Raw genomic sequence first — 20,687 nt, 5'->3', positions numbered from 1 at the left:
GAAGTGGGACGCTAACTGACTGAGCCACCCAGGCGCCCTATTACATATGACTCTAAAAGCATACGCAACAAAAGAAAAAAATAGATAAATTGGACTTCATTAAAATTAATTAACTTTGTGCTTCTCAATTTTTTTTTTTAACGTTTATTTATTTTTGAGACAGAGAGAGACAGAGCATGAACGGGGGGGGGGGGGGGGCAGAGAGAGAGGGAGACACAGAATCCGAAGCAGGCTCCAGGCTCTGAACCATCAGCCCAGAGCCCGACGCGGGGCTTGAACTCACAGACCGCGAGATTGTGACCTGAGCTGAAGTTGGACGCTTAACCAACTGAGCCACCCAGGCGCCCCAACTTTGTGCTTCTAAAGGCACCATCTAGGGGCACCTGGGTGGCTCAGTTAGTTAAGCGTCTGACTCTTGGTTTCAGCTCTGGTTTGTGGGTTTGAGCCCCATGCTGACAGCGCAGAGCCTGCGTGGGATCCTCTCTCTCTGTTCCTCCCCTGCTCATATACTGTGCACTCCCAATCTCTTTCTTTTTCTTTCTTTTTCTTTCTTTTTCTTTCTTTCTTTCTTTCTTTCTTTCTTTCTTTCTTTCTTTCTTTCTTTCTTTCCTTCTTTCCTTCTTTCTTTCTCTCTCAAAATAAATAAACTTAAATATAAAAGCACCATCTAAGAAAATGAAAAAAATACAAAGCCTGTAGAATGGGAGAAAATATTTGCAAATTATATCTGTGATAAAGGCCTTCTATCTAGGATACAAAGAATTCTTAAAATTCAATAATAAAAAGACAATCCAACTAAAAATTGAACAGAGAAATTGAATATTTATCCAAATAAGTTATATAAATGAGCAAAAAACACATGAAAAATGCTCAGCATCCTTAGTCATTAGGGAAATGCAAATCAACACCACAATTAGATAACACTCCAAATAGGAGGGCTAAAGTTAAAAAGACACACAATAACAAGTGTTGACAATGATGTATGTGGAGAAATTGGAGCCCTTATACATTGCTGATGGAATTATAAATGATGCAGCCATTTAAGAAAAACAATTTGACACTTTCTTAAAAAGCTAAATGTAGAGTTACCATATGAGCCAACGGTTCCACTCATAAGCGTATGTATACCCATGAGAACTGAAAACAGGTGTTTAAACAAAAACTTACACATGAAAGCTCATAACAGCATTGTTAATTGCATCCATGAAGCAGAAAAAATCCAAATACTCACCAACTGATGAATGGATAAATAATACGATACATCTCCACAATGGAATATTATTTGGCAATACAAAGGAGAGCAGTGATACATGTTTACAACATAAGTGAACCTTGTAAATACTGTGCTAAGTGAAAGAAGCCAGACACGATCTAACATTCCATTGTTAGATTCTATTTATGTGAAATGTTCATAATAGTCAAATCCATAGAAACAAAGTAGATTAGTGGTTGCCAGGAGTTGGGGGTAGGGGAAATGGTGAATGACTGTTCATGGGTATAGAGTTGCTTTTTGGGGGTGTTGAAGTGTTCTGAAATTAGTGATGATGATTATACACAAACCACCAAATTACTCGCTTTAAAATGATGCATTTTGAGGGTCACCTGGCTGGCTTACCTGGAAGAGCATGTGACTCTTGATCTCGGGGTTTTGAGTTTGAGACCCACATTGGGTGTAGAGGTTACTTAAATAAAACTTTAAAAAATGGCAAATTTTGAGTTATAGTTTACCCAGCTGCCCTGTCAGAGGAGGGCAGCAGACCCCCACTCCCTGCCCACCAACCCTGCTCTCTTGGGTTCTGAACCTGCCCACCCATAGCCACTTCCTGTCGCTCCTTCCCTCTGGAGTGAGGAGGGGACAGTGGGTACGAGTCCAGAGGGCAGGGGAGGATCGTACACATGGCCTCCGCTGCATTGTGTGCAGTGACCCAGCACAGCTGTTGCCTCCTGGGGAGGAAAAAAAAAGTATGTGAATCCTATCTCAATAGAGCTCTTATTTTAAGACAAAAAAGGATAATTTTATAAGTTTCTTAAAATACTTTTGTTTTAGATTTTAACTAAGATATAAGAGAGGAGTGAATACCTCTTCATACCCTTTATATCACAAACTGTGTGATCCTAGATGTTATAGATATTAGAGTCTTGAAATACTAATAACTTGCTACCTTATCATCCAAATGAATATAAATGGGATTTTGAATTTACCTGTTCTGAACTTTCATGAATAACTTTGAATCTTTTTCCTAAGTATTATAGTATGATTGAGAAAAATAAGACATCTCCCTCCTTTTTAAAGAAAATATTTAAACTTAAATATTTCTATATATAAAAGAAATGTCATTGTGGTAAGAATTGAAAATAAATTGAATTCATGCTCACTTAAACATTTTTTTAATGTTTATTTTTGAGAGAGAGAGAGACAGACAGGCAGAGGGAGAGTAGGGGAGGGGCAGAGAGAGAGGGAGGCACAAAATCTGACCCAGTTTCCAGGCTGTGAGCTCTCAGCACAGAGCCCATGGGGCTCAAACTCATAAACTATGAGATCATGACCTAAGCCAAAGTCAGGTGCTTAACTGATTGAGCACCCAGGCACCCCAAATTTATGCTCATTTTAAAGTATAGTCGTGAGGGGCACCTGGGTGGTTTGGTCGGTTAAGCGTCCGACTTCGGCTCAGGTCATGATCTCACGGTCCGTGAGTTCGAGCCCCGCGTCGGGCTCTGTGCTGACAGCTCAGAGCCTGGAGCCTGTTTCAGATTCTGTGTCTCCCTCTCTCTGACCCTCCCCCGTTCATGCTCTGTCTCTCTCTGTCTCAAAAATAAATAAACGTTAAAAAAAAAATTAAAAAAAAAAAGTGTAGTCGTGAAATAACATGCATTGATTTTTGTATTGACTAAGAATGATTAATCACAATATTCGCAAATATCTGTGCTCTTTATTTGATATTTTGATGTAAAAGGCAGAAAATAAGTGATGAAGAATAATTTTAGGGAATTTGTTTTCATAAGTTTAAGCCAATTTATTTTATATTTTAATACCCTTGTATATATCCCAAAGGTGGTTGATGAATGGGTGACCTTTGTGTGATTCAGCTTTTCTCTTGATAATATTATTTTTAATGTCTAAGAAAACTTGCATTAACAAAAAAGTTCTTTTTAACTTGGACTGTAAATATAGTGATTTAATTTAGAAGCCTCTTTTTCCTGACAAGTTTAATAATTTCTGTCCTTCTTTTCATACAGGATCTGGAAATAGTATATTCCTATTTACATGGTATGGAAGCCTTATCAAACTTGAGAGAACACCAACTTAGGTAAGTCATTTTACAATTACTCATAATGGGATGTGGGAATTTTAAATGATCATTTATTATGGTTAGGAAGCAGGATTAAAGATAACTTATGAGGGACACCTGGGTGGCTCAGTTGGTTAAACATCCGGCTTCATCTCAGATCATGATCTTGCGGTGGACAAGTTTGAGCCCAGCATCGGGCTCCGCGCTGACAGCTCAGAACCTGGAGCCTGCTTTGGATTCTGTGTCTCCCTCTCTCTCTGACCCTCCCCTGCTCATGCTCTCTCTCTGTCTCAAAAATAAATATAAACATTAAAAAAATTTTTTTAAAAAAAGATAACTTAAGAAAACTCTGCTTGATCTAACATTTATACTTGGCCTTGTAAGTTTATATCCACATAATAATTTTCTTTCATTTCTGCCATAGTGATATCCTTTCTTCCTCTGTATCCCACTCCCTGCTCCTCTTATCCAAAGGAATAAACCCCACTTGGTGAATCCCCCAAAAGGAATGTTGTTTGCTGTCCTGGCAAATGATCTTGTTAGCGTTCAGGTACATAAGAAACCAGCATGTTTTTAACCATTCACAGAATGATTAGGTTCGTTATGTTATTATTATGTTTAGGTCTTTGTATGTAATATATTTATTGCATTAAGTTGACTGCCCTTTTTTGGAAACACATAAACATTTTATTGGTACTATTGTGCAGTGCTACAGTAACCTCGTTTATGGTTACCTGGGCTATATTAAAAGATCAAAAACATATAACCCAGTGATTTTGCCTTAACTGGAACAGAAAATCAAGGACCTTGGGAAGCTGGATTGTACGTAAACACTAGCTAGGACATGTGAAAAGGTTTTGTTTGCTCCAACTATAGCTAGTTTTGGTACCAGCAGTTTTTAGTTATTAAGGGAATACTTCTATGTATTTTCCTCTTACTGTTTAAATACTAATTAATTTGCAAGCATGTCAATTTCATATTTAGTTGTTAATTGAAAAAAGTGTCAAGAGGATTGAATACTTCTAAAATTTAATTTTTAATGAAAATCATTTAAATTAAAGTAGATTGCAGGTTAGGTGTTTAAAAATTCAAGTTTTATTGGAAAGGGTAAAACCATTGGGAATTTAGAAGATGGCTCAGATTAGAGCAAGAATAATTTCTAAAGTGTCTAACTTTCATTTTGTGTTTTTTTGATGACAACTATCCTAGGAAAAAGTCAGTGCTGTCTATTTAATTAAATGCAATTGATAAGCAAATATAAGTGGCACATTCCCATGTGTACACACATGGATAATATTTAAATAATATTTACACGTATTGATTATGTGTCTATAGTATGTGGTTATAAAATTATGTAGGTAACAGGAACTCTGTGTAATAGAATAAGGAAAACTTTAATACTTCTTATGGAAATTCTCAAAATTAGAAAAGTAAATAGTACATTGAATCCCATAAACCCATCACCCAGCTTTAGAACTATCAATCTTCCACTGTTTCAAAGGAAGATTTTGGTTAGAAAGAACTGATTAGTTCAGTGGTATAATTTAGCCTATTGACACCTTAGAAGGTCTGTTTTGGGGACTGTACAGTTTTGTTTGTTGGCACGAACTTACAGGGAAGGAGCTTTAAGATGTTTGTCTTATTCTGCTTATGTTGAAAAGCCATTTGTTTCTGATATTTATGGGAAACATCAACTGAATTTAACTTAAGTCCTTTTTTAGAACGAGATCAGGATACCAGCATGGTTAATAACAACAACAACAAAAGAGGTACAGATAAACCCACTGACTTAGATAAACTGTTTTATAATAGCTACCAGTTCTAGGAAAAATAGATCTTATTTAGATATTTTAATTTCTTTGAATTTTATAAATACAAGTTTTATTCCTGGGATTAACAGAGAACAGTTAAGACTTCCACATAATACAGAGTTGTCCAATTTTAGGAAGAAAAACAGCTCTTCGTCAAGATTTTGAAAGTTTGTATATTCAGTATTGGCTAATAGAACATTAGTCTTCTATGAGGGATGGGAGGGGCTCTCATTTATCTGAAAGCTTCAGCTTTATGCATTTTGTGGCCTATCCATTTGTAGGCAATAAAGTGATTCTGAGGGTTAATTGGCATGCAGTTAATTGTGTTGCTGTAAGATCACATATTCTATGCAATGTGCAGGTTTTCAAATCTTAAGAACTATATATTTTTTCAATACAACTTTATTTTTCTAATGTTTACTCCCTTAATCCACATGGGTTAGAAGCAGTATATTTGCCAAAGGGGCAGAGGATGCTATAGTTAGGGGTGGAGGCCAAAAATCTGAAAAAGCAGAATAACTATCTGGGCCTATTCAGTGTTAGAAATAAGAGCCTGCTAAAATAAACAAATAAATAAATAAATTCATATTCTTTAGCATTGTGGATAAGGGTAATTATTGTTATCTAAGCAGCGTTACTTATTTTTAAATGATTATTTATTTTGAGAGAGAGAGAGTGCACACGCACGAGTAGGGGAAGGGCAGAGAGAGAGAATCACAAGCAGGTTCCATGCTGTCAGCACGGAGCCTGATGTGGGGTTCTATCCCAAGAACCATGAGATCATGACCTGAGCCAAATCAAGAGTTGATGCTTAGCCGACTGAGCTACCGAGGCACCCCAAATAAACAGTTTTAGATCATTAAGAAACAACTAAATTATGCTTACTGTATTCTTGAGGAATTCAGGGAATATCAGTGTGCTTTTTATAAAACATTCTCCAGCAATGTTTAAAGACAAAACCATTTTTTTGTACTTTTTTTTCATTTATTTACAACATTGTCTTATAGAAGATCGTATCATGGTTTTCTGAGAGCACTGGTTAAATTTATATATTCAGTCAACAGTTATTGATTGTGTGCCTGCTATGTTCTGGACTTTGATGTAAGCCATGGAGATATAGCATTGATACCCTTGCCATCATGGAGCTTATATTCCTGGTTGGGCAGACAAGATTTAGGTAAATGAATCAATGTTTTATTCAGGTGTTAGTGTGTTCAGCATGGTGTGTAGCTGTACCCCAGCAGACTCCAAACCAAGTGTGGGTGATAGTCTGGTGAGGCAGAAGAAAAGACCCAGAGACATTGATGGAGACATAAGTTTATTGAGGGAACTTATATAGAGGGAATCAGGAATGGCAGACTGGGCAAAGCACCCGCTGCTGGGATCCACATGCAGCAAGGTTGTATAGCGTAGCAACTTATGCTAACAACTGTCTGTAGCCCTTCCCCTCCTTGCGTGGCCAGCATTCCAAGGAGCTCAAAGCCCTGCCATTCAGACACTCTTTGTTACAAAGGAGATGCTTTTGGTTGGCCCACTCTGGAGCCCCTGACCTTGAACTTAAACAACACATTCTTCTACATATTCTGCTTGATAGCAATATAGAGGGAGGACTGGATCTTTGCATTCTCAAGATAGTGACTAACGGGCATTCAGGATGTGCTTGTACAAACAAGTCTTCTAGCATGTACCATATACTCCACCCAGGCATACCCTGGATGGCCAATACATTCTTTATACGCTCTTGTTTCTCAATGTCCCTGGGGCCACGTATGCCGAGGTGTACTGCAACCAAATCCCAGAGCAACAGCGTAGGCCATAGCTTCCAAATAATAGGAAAACACAAATGGCTAAGCAACTATAGAAAACATTTTGCCGGGGGAAGCCTGCAGTCACCAACAGGGAGAGTTCACCATATACTCAATAGTTGGTCTTATTCTGTATGGAAGCTATGGTCTGGGCCCAATTGGCAAATAGGTTCCCTATGCAGAATTTAAGGGTGAAAAGTCAAGCTGTTCAGTAGGCACTGGAAGAGGCAAGTCATGATTGTCTAACAGAATGCGGGAGGTGGTGGTGTTCTGGGATCGCACTACCCCTGACTGGTTTGGCTCCAGGTTTTTAGTACCCAGTCGTTGGCTGCCCCTCTGTTACATGATGGGGCAAACCTGAAAAGGATAGTGGGGGTCTAACAGTGCTCTGTAAGTTGATTATGATAGTGTCCTTTCTTAATGAGAGGCTGGGGTTGTGTGCCTTCATTGTCTTCGGTGGAGTGGGGTGAAGAAATGGGGTGATGGTTAGGTCCTTTCCTATTCCTATTCCCCATTGGACCAAAAATCCAAACCACCGTGGACTTGTTTGCCATTTCCAGGGCTATTTAATTATATGTTCCCCTGTAGGTAGATCTTGTGGCAAGGACAATAAAAGGTTACCTTGTGTTCCTACCTACAGGAGAGAACATCTTTCCTGCCTGCTGTCTACTTGCATTCTAAGGGTGACATCAGGTCCTTGAGTGAGTACAGTACAGGCACTGGACCAATTGGAATGTACCTGTTCATTTAATGTCCTACAGCTGTTGACCGGTGGCTTGTCCAGAGGGCCAGTGAATGGTTTCTTGTGGCAGTTGTTTTGACGGTCCACTCACACGTCCTGTCAGTCCAGCTGCAGTGGGATTGCATGGTAGATGCAAATGCCAACGGGCGTCTTGAGTGCTGGCCCACTCTTACGCTTCGTGTCCTGTAAAGTGGGAGCCTTGGTCGATGTTGATGTCAGTGAACACCCCGTAGGCAGCACACAACTGTTCTGGACCAAGGACGGTAGCTTTCTGGTTAGCACGCTTACTGGGGTGGGCTTGCAGGAGTCCTGAATAAGTGTCAGTATATATCAGAGAATAACAGCAGCCGTCAGGGAAGGGCAGGGGACCGATGCCATCTCTGACATCTCTGAAGAGGGTGCTGCCCCCTTGCTATCTGTCCAGTGTCTCTTGGCGAAGGTCATGGTCATTGCTGGACACAGGTTGAGCATTGTTAGTAGATGGTTACAACGTCTTTGTATGCCAAGGTTAGCCCCAGTTCTTAGCAATGGCCCACAAGGTCCGTTGTCTTAGATGTCTTTTCATGTAGCCAGGTGGTTACATCTTCTGTTGAGATATCTTCAAGGAGGCAGACGTGGGCCAACTCATGAGCCTGTTGATTACCAGGTGGGATGTGTGTCGTGTGCGCATCTACATGGTAAGCAGTGATGTTCATACCTCGTATGTGCTGGAGAATGTCCTTCCACATGCCGTTGCCCCAGAGTGGGTGCCCTGCCACCACTCATTCCTGTGCCTCCCATTGGAGAAGCCGCGTGGTCAGTTCTTTGTAGACTGTCCAGCTCTCTGTGCATATAACATGGGGTCAGGCTCAGGGAGCATCACCATTCAGGCTGCTCAAGGCTTGGCCCATTGACTTCTGTGTCAAGTTCTGGAGTCTATCCAGATATTTCCCGTTGAGAACTGGATGGCAGTGACCATCCAGGCACAGGTAGGCCCCTTGCTGCCATCAGTATACCAGGCATGCTCAGGGATTGGTCTGTCTCCTTCCTGCACGTAGGATGGCAGCTGTGATGGCTTTGCTGCCTCAGTTAATGGCTGCTTTTCAGAGGTGACGTAAGTTATGGGGCTGAGAATGGAGTGCAGCTTCTCACTAAGGGGGCTATTTGTCAAGGTACTGCGTTGATGCAAGTAGGCATGGCATTTGGCCAGTGTGGGTCTGGGCACTGCCTGACTTGGGCTTTTGGAATGTATCCTTTAGCCATCCTGCTGTGGGATACTGAGTGTGAAGAGTTACTCAGATGCCTTTAGTTATGTCTTCTACTTGCTGTAAAGCATGGTAATTAGCACACAGCTCTTGTTCTAAAACACCAAGTCACATCTTGACTCCTTTCCATCATTGTGATCAGAAACCTAACAGTACTCATTTGTGCCCTTGCCGTTGACACAAGCTCCATGCAAACTCTTCTGGCTAACTGGCTCCATCCAGTTCATATGGCTGTCCCTGTGTAAGAACACTTAAGGCTTGGATCTGTTTACTAGCCATCTAGGCTTGTCAAAATGCTTGCTTTGTCTTTGAGGACTAATCCCATTGGTCTCCTTTTTAAATCAGTCTATAAATGTGCAGGAGCAATTGAGCCAGGCAAAGGATAAACTGATGCCCATATTCTAAGAGACCTACGAAAGTTTGCAAATGCTTTGGGGTGATGGGGTGTGGGATGTGCCTGTATTTAATCAGTACCTGCTGCAGAAACAACTTTTGTCTTCTCCGACCAGGTAACACCAAAGTACTTACCAATAAGCCAGGGCCCTGTATTTTGTTTTTCTTGACTATTCATCCTTGACTTGTTAGGTGGGAAAGCAAGGCTGGTGTAGTGGTCTTCAAACTGTAAAAAGACTCAGACGTTAACATTATATCATTAATGTAATGAAACAAAGACTGCCTCTGGAATTGCCTGACAACTTAGGTCGCTGGCCACCATGCTGTGCCGGATCAAGGGGCTCTATCAATACCCCTGTGGTAGGGTGATGAATGCCTGTTGTTCTCCTTCCCAGATGAAAGAGAATTGTTCTTGGCTTTCTGGAACTCTGGGAATATCGAAAAAGGCATTAGCCAGGTCTAACACATCATGGTATGTACCCAGAACCTCCCCTTTTGGAGTCAACAAGAGACACGTTCGGCACAGTTGCATGAAGAGGGGGTACCACCTTGTTCTCTATGATCCACAGTCATTCTCTGTGTTCCATCTGGTTTCTTTACAGACAGATAAGACTTTTATATCGACTGTGAGTTGGTCATGTAATGCCCACCTTGGCTAATTCCTTAATTGTGCCTGTGGTTTCTTCGTGGCCTCCTGGGAGGGAATATTGTTTAATTGCCATTACCCTCTGTGAGACAGGTAGTATTACAAGCATCCATTTTGCATCTCCTCTTGTTTGTTTGACCAAGCACACCCTCAATTTGAATTCCCCTGCAGTAGTTTGTAATGTTAGTCCTGAGAGGACATCCATTCCTAGAATGTATTTGGGTATTGGGGCTGTATACACCGCATAGGGTTTTGGTGGGCGTTATCCTGTCTGCAGTTAGTACAACCTACTTCATTTGGACGACACCAGCCCCCTACCCATCGATGGCAGAGATGGGCCCTTGAAAGTGGTTGTTTCCATAAAGGAGAGTAAATTTGGCACCAGTATCAACCAGAGCTAAAACGGTCTGTTTGTTTCTTTTAGACCAATATATGGTGAGTTTTACCTGTGGCCTCTGGTCCCCGTACACCCTGATGGCAGCAGTCGAACCGCAATCCACGTCCTTTGCCTCTTTCCTAGTTCATAGAGAAGGGGCCTGCCATCCTCCCTCTGAGGGTGCCCTTGGCTGTATCTGCACCTCCTTTGCTGTTCAGGATTAAATTTCTACCAGAGCCCGACACGGACTTCATTGAATTATTTGTCTGCTTTCTTAAAGGGGGTCCCCACTGCCCTGAGGTCTCACTACATCTGGCAACAGGTAACATGCATAGGCCCCTTCTTTGTTTCTTCTCCTGTGAGTCCTTTCCCTTCATTCCTGGCTTTTGGATACCTCTTTTCTGATCTTCTCTGTTTCCCCTTGACCTGTGGCAGCTTGCCCAACCCACGATACAGGCTGTCCCATTAGGGGTTCAAGATGGACACAAGTGCCCTCTACCAGTGACTGGGGGCAGACTGTAACACGTATCTTTAATATCCATGGCAAACGGTTAATTATCAGGATCTCTGTGGTGTTCAGCATAGACAGCGTGTTTCATCCCCAGCTCTTGTAGGATATGCTGGAGCTCTTCCATATTTTGCCATTGTAAAGGGGAGGTCAGTACACCCCCCCTCCCCGCCCCGCCTTGCTAGGCCAAGCTAATTTACAGCCCTGTACCACCGAGGAGAGTAAAAGGGTAACGTGACCTTTACTGATGGCGCTGGTGGGGATGCTGCTGTAAAACAAGGTGTGTGATAATGAACACCGTCTTGGATGTTTCCGGCTAAAAGCAAACGGCCTTCAGTGCCTACGTGCCACGTACGAGCAACGATGCCACCATGGGTTCCCTTCCTTTATATCTGAATTTATCCCCCAATTCTGCTAGTTCAGTATCCGCCAGTGCTCAGGCGCCGGCAGGTTCTGGGTTCCACACTCCATGGGCATGACTGCTCTGCTTTCATCTTGGTTGTTAATAATAGGCTGAGCCAAGAGAATGGGGGTTTTTATGGGCTTGTTCTAATTCGTCTGTTCCTCAGTAGAACTCTAGTTGCGTCCTACAACTTGGGATCCCAGGCCGGCTAAGAGATAACTGCCGGACTCGTTTACCGGGCAATTTACCACCCTTCAGTTGGGTGTGCCAACAGTTATTAATTTAACATCTTGTTCCCTCAAGCAGATTATCAAGGTCTCTTCGGTTTCATTTGTGTTAATCTAGCTTTCCTCTTTAAATGCAGTTTCTTCTGTCGTTGGCATAACTTTCTTCGCGACAGCTACATGGGCAGCCATTAGGAGGGGTCACCCAACTGTGGCAGCAGCCACTTGACCATTCATCCTTTTCTTAGTCAAATTAATCTTGGTCAATATTTCCTCTAGACCCTTAGGTATTTTCAGGGGCATCCCTATACTCATGTGGTGGGCTTGTCCATCAAAGATAAGGCTATAGGGCTCCACATAGGTGTGGATGGCCAACCTGGGTTTTCCCCTGCAAATTTCCCTATTCCCTTTTCCCACATCTTGGTGCTCATGGGTTTTTTTTCCTAGTTTCCTGGCTGGCTCACCAGTTGTGTGATCATACCCCAGCACACTCTAAGTCAGGGGTGGGTGATTGTTCTGTGAGGCAGAAGAAATGACCTAGAGATAGCCAGTGAGACATAGGTTTATTGGGGAAATATACAATAGGGAGTCCAGAAGTGACAGACTGGACACAAAGCATCTTGTTGCAGGGATATACATGCAGCAAGCTTTTATACTGTAGCAACTAGCCTAGCAACTGTCTGTAGCCCTTCCCCTCCCTGCATGGCCAGTGTTCCAAGGAGCTCAAGGCCTGTCATCCAGACATTCTTTGTTACAAAGGAGATGTTCCTGGTAAGCCACTCCCTGAGACCCTGACCTTGAACCCTGAATAACATGTTCTTCTGCATATTCTGCTTGATGGGAACACAGAGGGAGGATGAGATCTCCACATTCACAAGATAGTGATTAACAGGGGCATTCAGAGTGTGCTTGTACAAACAAGTCTTCCATCACTTACCATACATATGGCAAGAATGGGTGCTGGGCTGCTTTGACTTTGTAGTCAAAGGAAGTAACATTTGAGTCGTTGCAGCTGTGCAGAAATCTCTGCAGTGTATTGATGCCCCAGATGCCTGGCCATGGGAACAGTCTTGGTGCATGAAGGCACCAAGGATAAGGAGTTTGGATTTCTTCCAAAGGTAGCAGAGATTAAGAACAGAGGTGTGAGATGATCTGAGTTAGAAAGATTTCTCTGGAAGCCATGTGGAGAATAGACAAGAGATGTGCAAAAGTAGAAGCAGAAATCTACATTTGTAGACTCGGTCAGTTTGAGAGGATATATTTTGGAAACAGATGCTGGCAGAAAGATGGGATATGAAGAAAAGGGAGGAGTCAAGGATAATGATTCCAAGGTTTTTGGCCTAAACAATTGGGTACTGATGGTGGAAAGGCAAATTTTGGAGAAGAAATTTAAGATCTCTTTGGACATTTTGAACATGAAATGGCAAGTACACAGCCAGTGGCTAGTTGAGTGGGCATTTAGATTAGTGGATATCATGGTGAGAGATTAGGTGTGGGGCATTGTTTTGGAAGTCATCAGTTTATAAATTAAATTTAAAATCACAGAACGTATGAAATTACACGGTGCAGAGAAGAAGAGAGCTGATAACACTCAAAAGTCAGGTACAGGAACGGAATGGGAGGAGAATCCAAAGGAGACAGAAAAAATGACCAAGAAGTTAAGAGGAAAATCAGGAGACCGAAGACAGGAAGCCTCTGAGAAGATGACAGTGTAAGGAAAAAAGGAGTCATCGAATGTTCCTGAGAAGTGGAATTAAGATAACACAGAGAATGCTAATAACTTTTAGAGCCTATGCATTTTCAGGGAGCAAATGGTGGAGGAGTGATAAGAAGGTGAGAAAATAGAGGTAGAATATATAGACAGTCTAAGTGGAGAATTCTGTCATGGGTAAAGCAAAATGTGGATAATAGCTGGAGGGGAGGATATATGGTCAAGAGAGGTGTCCCCCTCCCCCACACAATAGGTGAAGCTGATGTGTTTATATTTATATATATATAAATGTTTTTATGTTTATTTTTGAGAGAGAGAGACAAAGCATAAGTGGGGGAGGAGCAGAGAGAAAGGGAGACACAGAATCTGAAGCAGGCTCCAGGCTCTGAGCTGTCAGCACAGAGCGCGATGCGGGGCTCAAATCCATGAGCTGCAAGATCGTGCCCAGAGCCAAAGTCAGAGGCTTAACTGACTGAGCCACCCAGGCGCCACAGATGTGTTTATATATTAAAGGAAGTGGTTCAGGAGAGAGGTAGAAATGGATGGTGATGTTGGAGATGGAGGTAAGCCTGAAGGAATGCAGGGTCTACTGTAGGAGAAGGAAAGATCCAGGGAAGAGGTTGGGGCAAGGATTCTTTGGTTTTTACAGGAAATAAGGCAGAGCTGTTATGTAATAGAAGACCAGGTATTTTTAGGCCTATCACTTGTGATTCTTATCCTTTCTTATGAAGAGTTGGTGTGATTCAGTCTATTAAAAAATATATATATATATTAATGATGTGTATTCAAGGTTTGATGTCTCCTGGAGTTAAGTGATACTCTGTTGGAATGTTTCAAGTAAGGGTTTGAGAGGACCTGTAAAGTTAAGGTGGTGGAGTAAGAAGAACAAGGAAAAGAATATCCAAGAGAGTTGTTTTCAAGTGAAAAATCAAGAGTATGTGGTGTTTATTGGATTTAGCAGCAGGAAAGATGGCTGTAGGCTAATACCAGTATTGCACAAGCTGTGGACCACTAGCCCATTGACCAAAATGGAAGTGCTGTTGAACTAATCAGTTTTATGGCCAATTTTTTATTTGCTAGTTTCTTCGTAAGTAGGAATAGTCATTTTCTCTTTTGCATTTCTGTATTTTTTGGAAATTTTACTTGGGGTTAATATAATAGGATGTTTCCTGAAGATGCTGTTCTTATGGTAATTTTGGATGTTTAAACATTTATTCATATTTTCCATAATTTCTGTAATTTTTTCCTTAAGAATGAATCAGCCAAAATAAATCTTTAAGTTATAAAGCCTTCCATTAGTCGTTAGTCATGAAAATACTGAGTTAATAAAAACCTACTTTTGTCTGAAATTACATGCTGTTAAATAACATCAGCATGAATGACATTACCATTTTTTAAATTAAGAGGCTCTCCTTTCTGATTTTTAGATTATTTCTCATTTTCTGCTTATTTCAGAGAACATTAATAAAACACATACAATTTCGTTCCCTATACAATAAACATGACAAAATTGACATATAACAAACTTTTTTCTAGTATCTCTTTACCAGATTTTATTTTATTTTGTTCACCTAGGTACCAAAAATATGTGTCTTGAGGGTAATAAATGATTGTGACAGTTCATATACAGTAATCTTAACTTTTTAGACTACATGTCTCTTTTATGTTTTTAAACTATTAGTATGTTTTTTCATGAGGTATGTCGAACTCATGTCTATTTTTTTTTTTTTTTTTTTTACAGGTTAATGTGCGAAACTGTGAGATATGAAAGACACGAAGCGAATGAAGTTTTATACTAGTAGGTGTTTCCTTTCTCTTTGTATAGTGGATACTGCAGCAACTAAATAATTTCCTTAAAGTATCATAGAAGTATTGTAACGGCTAAGTCATCATTACCTTAATTTTGCATTAACTCATTTTTTTGTAGTTTAGAAATGTAAAACATTGCAACTACTACCTGTCATAAAGGAAAAGCTTACAGTCCTTTGCTAAGTTCACATCTATACCCATATATCTCTCACTTGTGGTTCAGAGATGTTATTTCATATTATGGAGTATTTTGACATTTTTATCTTTATGAAATAAGAAATAGTATACTATTTCAAACAGAACAAAATACATATTCCTGCAACCACACCAAATGAGATGTAACGATAGCATAAATGTCATATTTTAGTTTATAATTCTTTCAGAAATAGGAAAATAGCCTGCCCACATCCCTTTGGGCATAGTTTGTCCTAGAAATAATACTGATATTTCTTTCAAGATGTATAACATTACCTTGAAAAATGACAATTTTTTTTAAAGAATGTAACAAGCATATAGTAGATAAATATTATTGTATTAAGGATATATAAACTGGATTACTGGGCATATTATTTTATGTTTGCCATGACTCACTGTTGTTCTGTTGACTTTGTTTTTCAAAACACTTATTAAATACATAATTACTGCTTTCCATACGTATTATAGGAAACATTTATTGAAATAAAATCCAGCTTCTCCTCTTAAGGAGGGTAAAATTATAGTATCTTGAAGGGGGCAGAAATAGAATAAAAGGAAAACAACAACAACAACAGCAACAAAAAGTAACCAACCAAAGTAACTGAGAATACAGATAGGTACTGAGGGATGGAGAAGTACAGGGGAAGCCTTGAGGTAAATAGGGAGAGTCACAGAGATGCGGCCCTCTAAACTAGGTCTCAAAAGTGTATCTGGTGGTCTAGAGAGATTTTCCTGGCAGAAGGAGCAGCGTAAGTGTGGGGATACAGAGAGGGAAGGGCCTGGTCTGATGTTTTCAATATTATGGCAAGTTTAGGGCAATTGACATGCGGTGTGCTTCAAGATGACAAATCAAGAGTCAGGCTGCAACCATGTTTGCTTGTGAATGTGTTGTTAAAAATACCGGTCGTGATTCTTTAGGCCATTGGAAATGAGTTTTTCCTCCTCCTAAATCACATTGTGTGATGGAGCTATATAAATGCTCACAATATTGGAGACAGTAGTATGATGGACCCTATGTACGCATCATCCAACATTGTTACTGCTGGCCAGTTATGTTCCATCTCTTATTCCTGCTTCCGCCTTCTACTGGATTATTTTAAGTAAATCCAGACATTTCAATTCATCCATATTTTTTATTTTGTTATGTATCTTTATCTTTAAAAGATAAAGACTTAAAAAAAAAAATCTTAACCAACAATATTATTACCAAACCTTAAGAAATAATTCTGTAATGTCTTGAAAATATTCAAAATCTCTTTGTCTCAAAAAATCTTTTTTTACAGTTTGTTTATTGGTTGATACTTTTCTTAAGTCTCTCTCTCTTTTTTAATGTTTTTATTTATTTTTGAGAGAGAGAGAGTGAGTGAGCGAGCGGGAGAGGGGCAGAGAGAGAGGGAGACACAGAATCCGAAGCAGGCTCCAGTCTCTGAGCTGTCAGCACAGAGTCCAACGTGGGGCTCGAACTCACGAACCACAAGATCATGCATGACCTGGCCGCAAGTCAGATGCTTAACCAACTGAGCCACCCAGGCGCCCCACTCTTTAGTCTCTTTTTTTTTTTTTTATTTATTTTTTATTATTTTTTTTAATATATGAAATTTACTGTCAAATTGGTTTCCATACAACACCCAGTGCTCATCCCAAAAGGTGCCCTCCTCAATACCCATCACCCACCCTCCCCTCCCTCCCACCCCCCATCAACCCTCAGTTTGTTCTCAGTTTTTAACAGTCTCTTATGCTTTGGCTCTCTCCCACTCTAACCTCTTTTTTTTTTTTCCTTCCCCTCCCCCATGGGTTTCTGTTACGTTTCTCAGGATCTACATAAGAGTGAAACCATATGGTATCTGTCTTTCTCTGTATGGCTTATTTCACTTAGCATCACACTCTCCAGTTCCATCCACGTTGCTACAAAAGGCCATATTTCATTTTTTCTCATTGCCACGTAGTATTCTATTGTGTATATAAACTACAGTTTCTTTATCCATTCATCAGTTGATGGACATTTAGGCTCTTTCCATAATTTGGCTATTGTTGAGAGTGCTGCTATAAACATTGGGGTACAAGTGCCCCTATGCATCAGTACTCCTGTATCCCTTGGATAAATTCCTAGCAGTGCTATTGCTGGGTCATAGGGTAGGTCTATTTTTAATTTTCTGAGGAACCTCCACACTGCTTTCCAGAGCGGCTGCACCAATTTGCATTCCCACCAACAGTGCAAGAGGGTTCCCGTTTCTCCACATCCTCTCCAGCATCTATAGTCTCCTGATTTCTTCATTTTGGCCACTCTGACTGGCCTGAGGTGATATCTGAGTGTGGTTTTGATTTGTATTTCCCTGATGAGGAGCGACGTTGAGCATCTTTTCATGTGCCTGTTGGCCATCCGGATGTCTTCTTTAGAGAAGTGTCTATTCATGTTTTCTGCCCATTTCTTCACTGGGTTATTTGTTTTTCGGGTGTGGAGTTTGATGAGCTCTTTATAGATTTTGGATACTAGCCCTTTGTCCAATATGTCATTTGCAAATATCTTTTCCCATTCCGTTGGTTGCCTTTTAGTTTTGTTGGTTGTTTCCTTTGCTGTGCAGAAGCTTTTTATCTTCATAAGGCCCCAGTAATTCACTTTTGCTTTTAATTCCCTTGCCTTTGGGGATGTGCCAAGTAAGAGATTGCTACGGCTGAGGTCAGAGAGGTCTTTTCCTGCTTTCTCTTCTAAGGTTTTGATGGTTTCCTGTCTCACATTCAGGTCCTTTATCCATTTTGAGTTTATTTTTGTGAATGGTGTGAGAAAGTGGTCTAGTTTCAACCTTCTGCATGTTGCTGTCCAGTTCTCCCAGCACCATTTGTTAAAGAGACTGTCTTTTTTCCATTGGATGTTCTTTCCTGCTTTGTCAAAGATGAGTTGGCCATACGTTTGTGGGTCTAGTTCTGGGGTTTCTATTCTATTCCATTGGTCTATGTGTCTGTTTTTGTGCCAATACCATGCTGTCTTGATGATGACAGCTTTGTAGTAGAGGCTAAAGTCTGGGATTGTGATGCCTCCTGCTTTGGTCTTCTTCTTCAAAATTACTTTGGCTATTCGGGGCCTTTTGTGGTTCCATATGAATTTTAGGATTGCTTGTTCCAGTTTTGAGAAGAATGCTGGTGCAATTTTGATTGGGATTGCATTGAATGTGTAGATAGCTTTGGGTAGTATTGACATTTTGACAATATTTATTCTTCCAATCCATGAGCAGGGAATGTCTTTCCATTTCTTTATATCTTCTTCAATTACCTGCATAAGCTTTCTATAGTTTTCAGCATACAGATCTTTTACATCTTTGGTTAGATTTATTCCTAGGTATTTTATGCTTCTTGGTGCAATTGTGAATGGGATCAGTTTCTTTATTTGTCTTTCTGTTGCTTCATTGTTAGTGTATAAGAATGCAACTGATTTCTGTACATTGATTTTGTATCCTGCAACTTTGCTGAATTCATGTATCAGTTGTAGCAGACTTTTGGTGGAGTCTATCGGATTTTCCATGTATAATATCATGTCATCTGCAAAAAGCGAAAGCTTGACTTCATCTTTGCCAATTTTGATGCCTTTGATTTCCTTTTGTTGTCTGATTGCTGATGCTAGAACTTCCAGCACTATGTTAAACAACAGCGTGGAGAGTGGGCATCCCTGTCGTGTTCCTGATCTCAGGGAAAAAGCTCTCAGTTTTTCCCCGTTGAGGATGATGTTAGCTGTGGGCTTTTCATAAATGGCTTTTATGATCTTTAAGTATGTTCCTTCTATCCCGACTTTCTCAAGGGTTTTTATTAAGAAAAGGTGCTGGATTTTGTCAAAGGCCTTTTCTGCATCGATTGACAGGATCATATGGTTCTTCTCTTTTTTTTTGTTAATGTGATGTATCACGTTGATCTATTTGCTAATGTTGAACCAGCCCTGCATCCCAGGAATGAATCCCACTTGATCATGGTGAATAATTCTTTTTATATGCCGTTGAATTCGATTTGCTAGTATCTTATTGAGAATTTTTACATCCATATTCATCAGGGATATTGGCCTGTAGTTCTCTTTTTTTACTGGGTCTCTGTCTGGTTTAGGAATCAAAGTAATACTGGCTTCATAGATGAGTCTGGAAGTTTTCCTTCCCTTTCTATTTCTTGGAATAGCTTGAGGAGGATTGGTATTATCTCTGCTTTAAATGTCTGGTAGAACTCCCCTGGGAAGCCATCTGGTCCTGGACTCTTATTTGTTGGGAGATTTTTGATGACCGATTCAATTTATTGGCTGCTTATGGGTCTGTTCAAGCTTTCTATTTCCTCCTGATTGAGTTTTGGAAGCGTGTGGGTGTTTAGGAATTTGTCCATTTCTTCCAGGTTGTCCAATTTGTTGGCATATAATTTTTCATAGTATTCCCTGATAATTGTTTGTATCTCTGAGGGATTGGTTGTAATAATTCCATTTTCATTCCTGATTTTATCTATTTGGGTCATCTCCCTTTTCTTTTTGAGAAGCCTGGCTAGAGGTTTGTCAATTTTGTTTATTTTTTCAAAAAACCAACTCTTGGTTTCGTTGATCTGCTCTACCGTTTTTTTAGATTCTATATTGTTTATTTCTGCTCTGATCTTTATTATTTCTCTTCTTCTGCTGGGTTTAGGCTGCCTTTGCTGTTCTGCTTCTATTTCCTTTAGGTGTGCTGTTAGATTTTGTATTTGGGATTTTTCTTGTTTCTTGAGATAGGCCTGGATTGCAATGTATTTTCCTCTCAGGACTGCCTTCGCTGCATCCCAAAGCGTTTGGATTGTTGTATTTTCATTTTCGTTTGTTTCCATATATTTTTTAATTTCTTCTCTAATTGCCTGGTTGACCCACTCATTCGTTAGTAGGGTGTTCTTTAACCTCCATGCTTTTCGAGGTTTTCCAGACTTTTTCCTGTGGTTGATTTCAAGCTTCATAGCATTGTGGTCTGAAAGTATGCATGGTATAATTTCAACTCTTGTAAACTTATGAAGGGCTGTTTTGTGACCCAGTATATGATATATATTGGAGAATGTTCCATGTGCACTCGAGAAGAAAGTATATTCTGTTGCTTTGGGATGCAGAGTTCTAAATATATCTGTCAAGTCCATCTGATCCAATGTATCATTCAGGGCCCTTGTTTCTTTATTGACTGTGTGTCTAGATGATGTATCCATTTCTGTAAGTGGAGTGTTAAAGTCCCCTGCAATGACCACATTCTTATCAATAAGGTTGCTTATGTTTATGAGTAATTGTTTTATATATCTGGGGGCTCCGGTATTCGGCGCATAGACATTTATAATTGTTAGCTCTTCCTGATGGATAGACCCTGTAATTATTATATAATGCCCTTCTTCATCTCTTGTTACAGCCTTTAATTTAAAGTCTAGTTTGTCTGATATAAGTATGGCTACTCCAGCTTTCTTTTGGCTTCCAGTAGCATGATAAATAGTTCTCCATCCCCTCACTCTCAATCTAAAGGTGTCCTCAGGTCTAAAATGAGTCTCTTGTAGACAGCAAATAGAT

The 20,687-nt window shown here is 40.2% G+C and overlaps 1 protein-coding gene across 6 annotated transcripts in view; it reads left to right on the top strand.

The window, feature by feature from the left end:
* The window catches only part of RAPGEF2 (Rap guanine nucleotide exchange factor 2), a 252,907-nt gene that overhangs the window by 70,407 nt on the left and 161,813 nt on the right, over positions 1-20,687 (top strand). For all 6 annotated transcript variants that reach the window (XM_053901165.1, XM_053901161.1, XM_053901162.1 and 3 more), the window contains exons 2-3: positions 3,238-3,308; positions 14,895-14,951. In XM_053901165.1, the coding sequence (XP_053757140.1) occupies positions 3,238-3,308; positions 14,895-14,951 (128 nt within the window). The remainder of the gene's footprint in view (positions 1-3,237; positions 3,309-14,894; positions 14,952-20,687) is intronic.

This window comes from Panthera pardus, unplaced genomic scaffold (genome assembly GCF_024362965.1).
Source record: "Panthera pardus isolate Hobbes unplaced genomic scaffold, ASM2436296v1 HiC_scaffold_13, whole genome shotgun sequence".
Lineage (NCBI taxonomy): Eukaryota > Metazoa > Chordata > Mammalia > Carnivora > Felidae > Panthera > Panthera pardus.
This window is presented reverse-complemented; position numbering and strand designations above follow the sequence as displayed.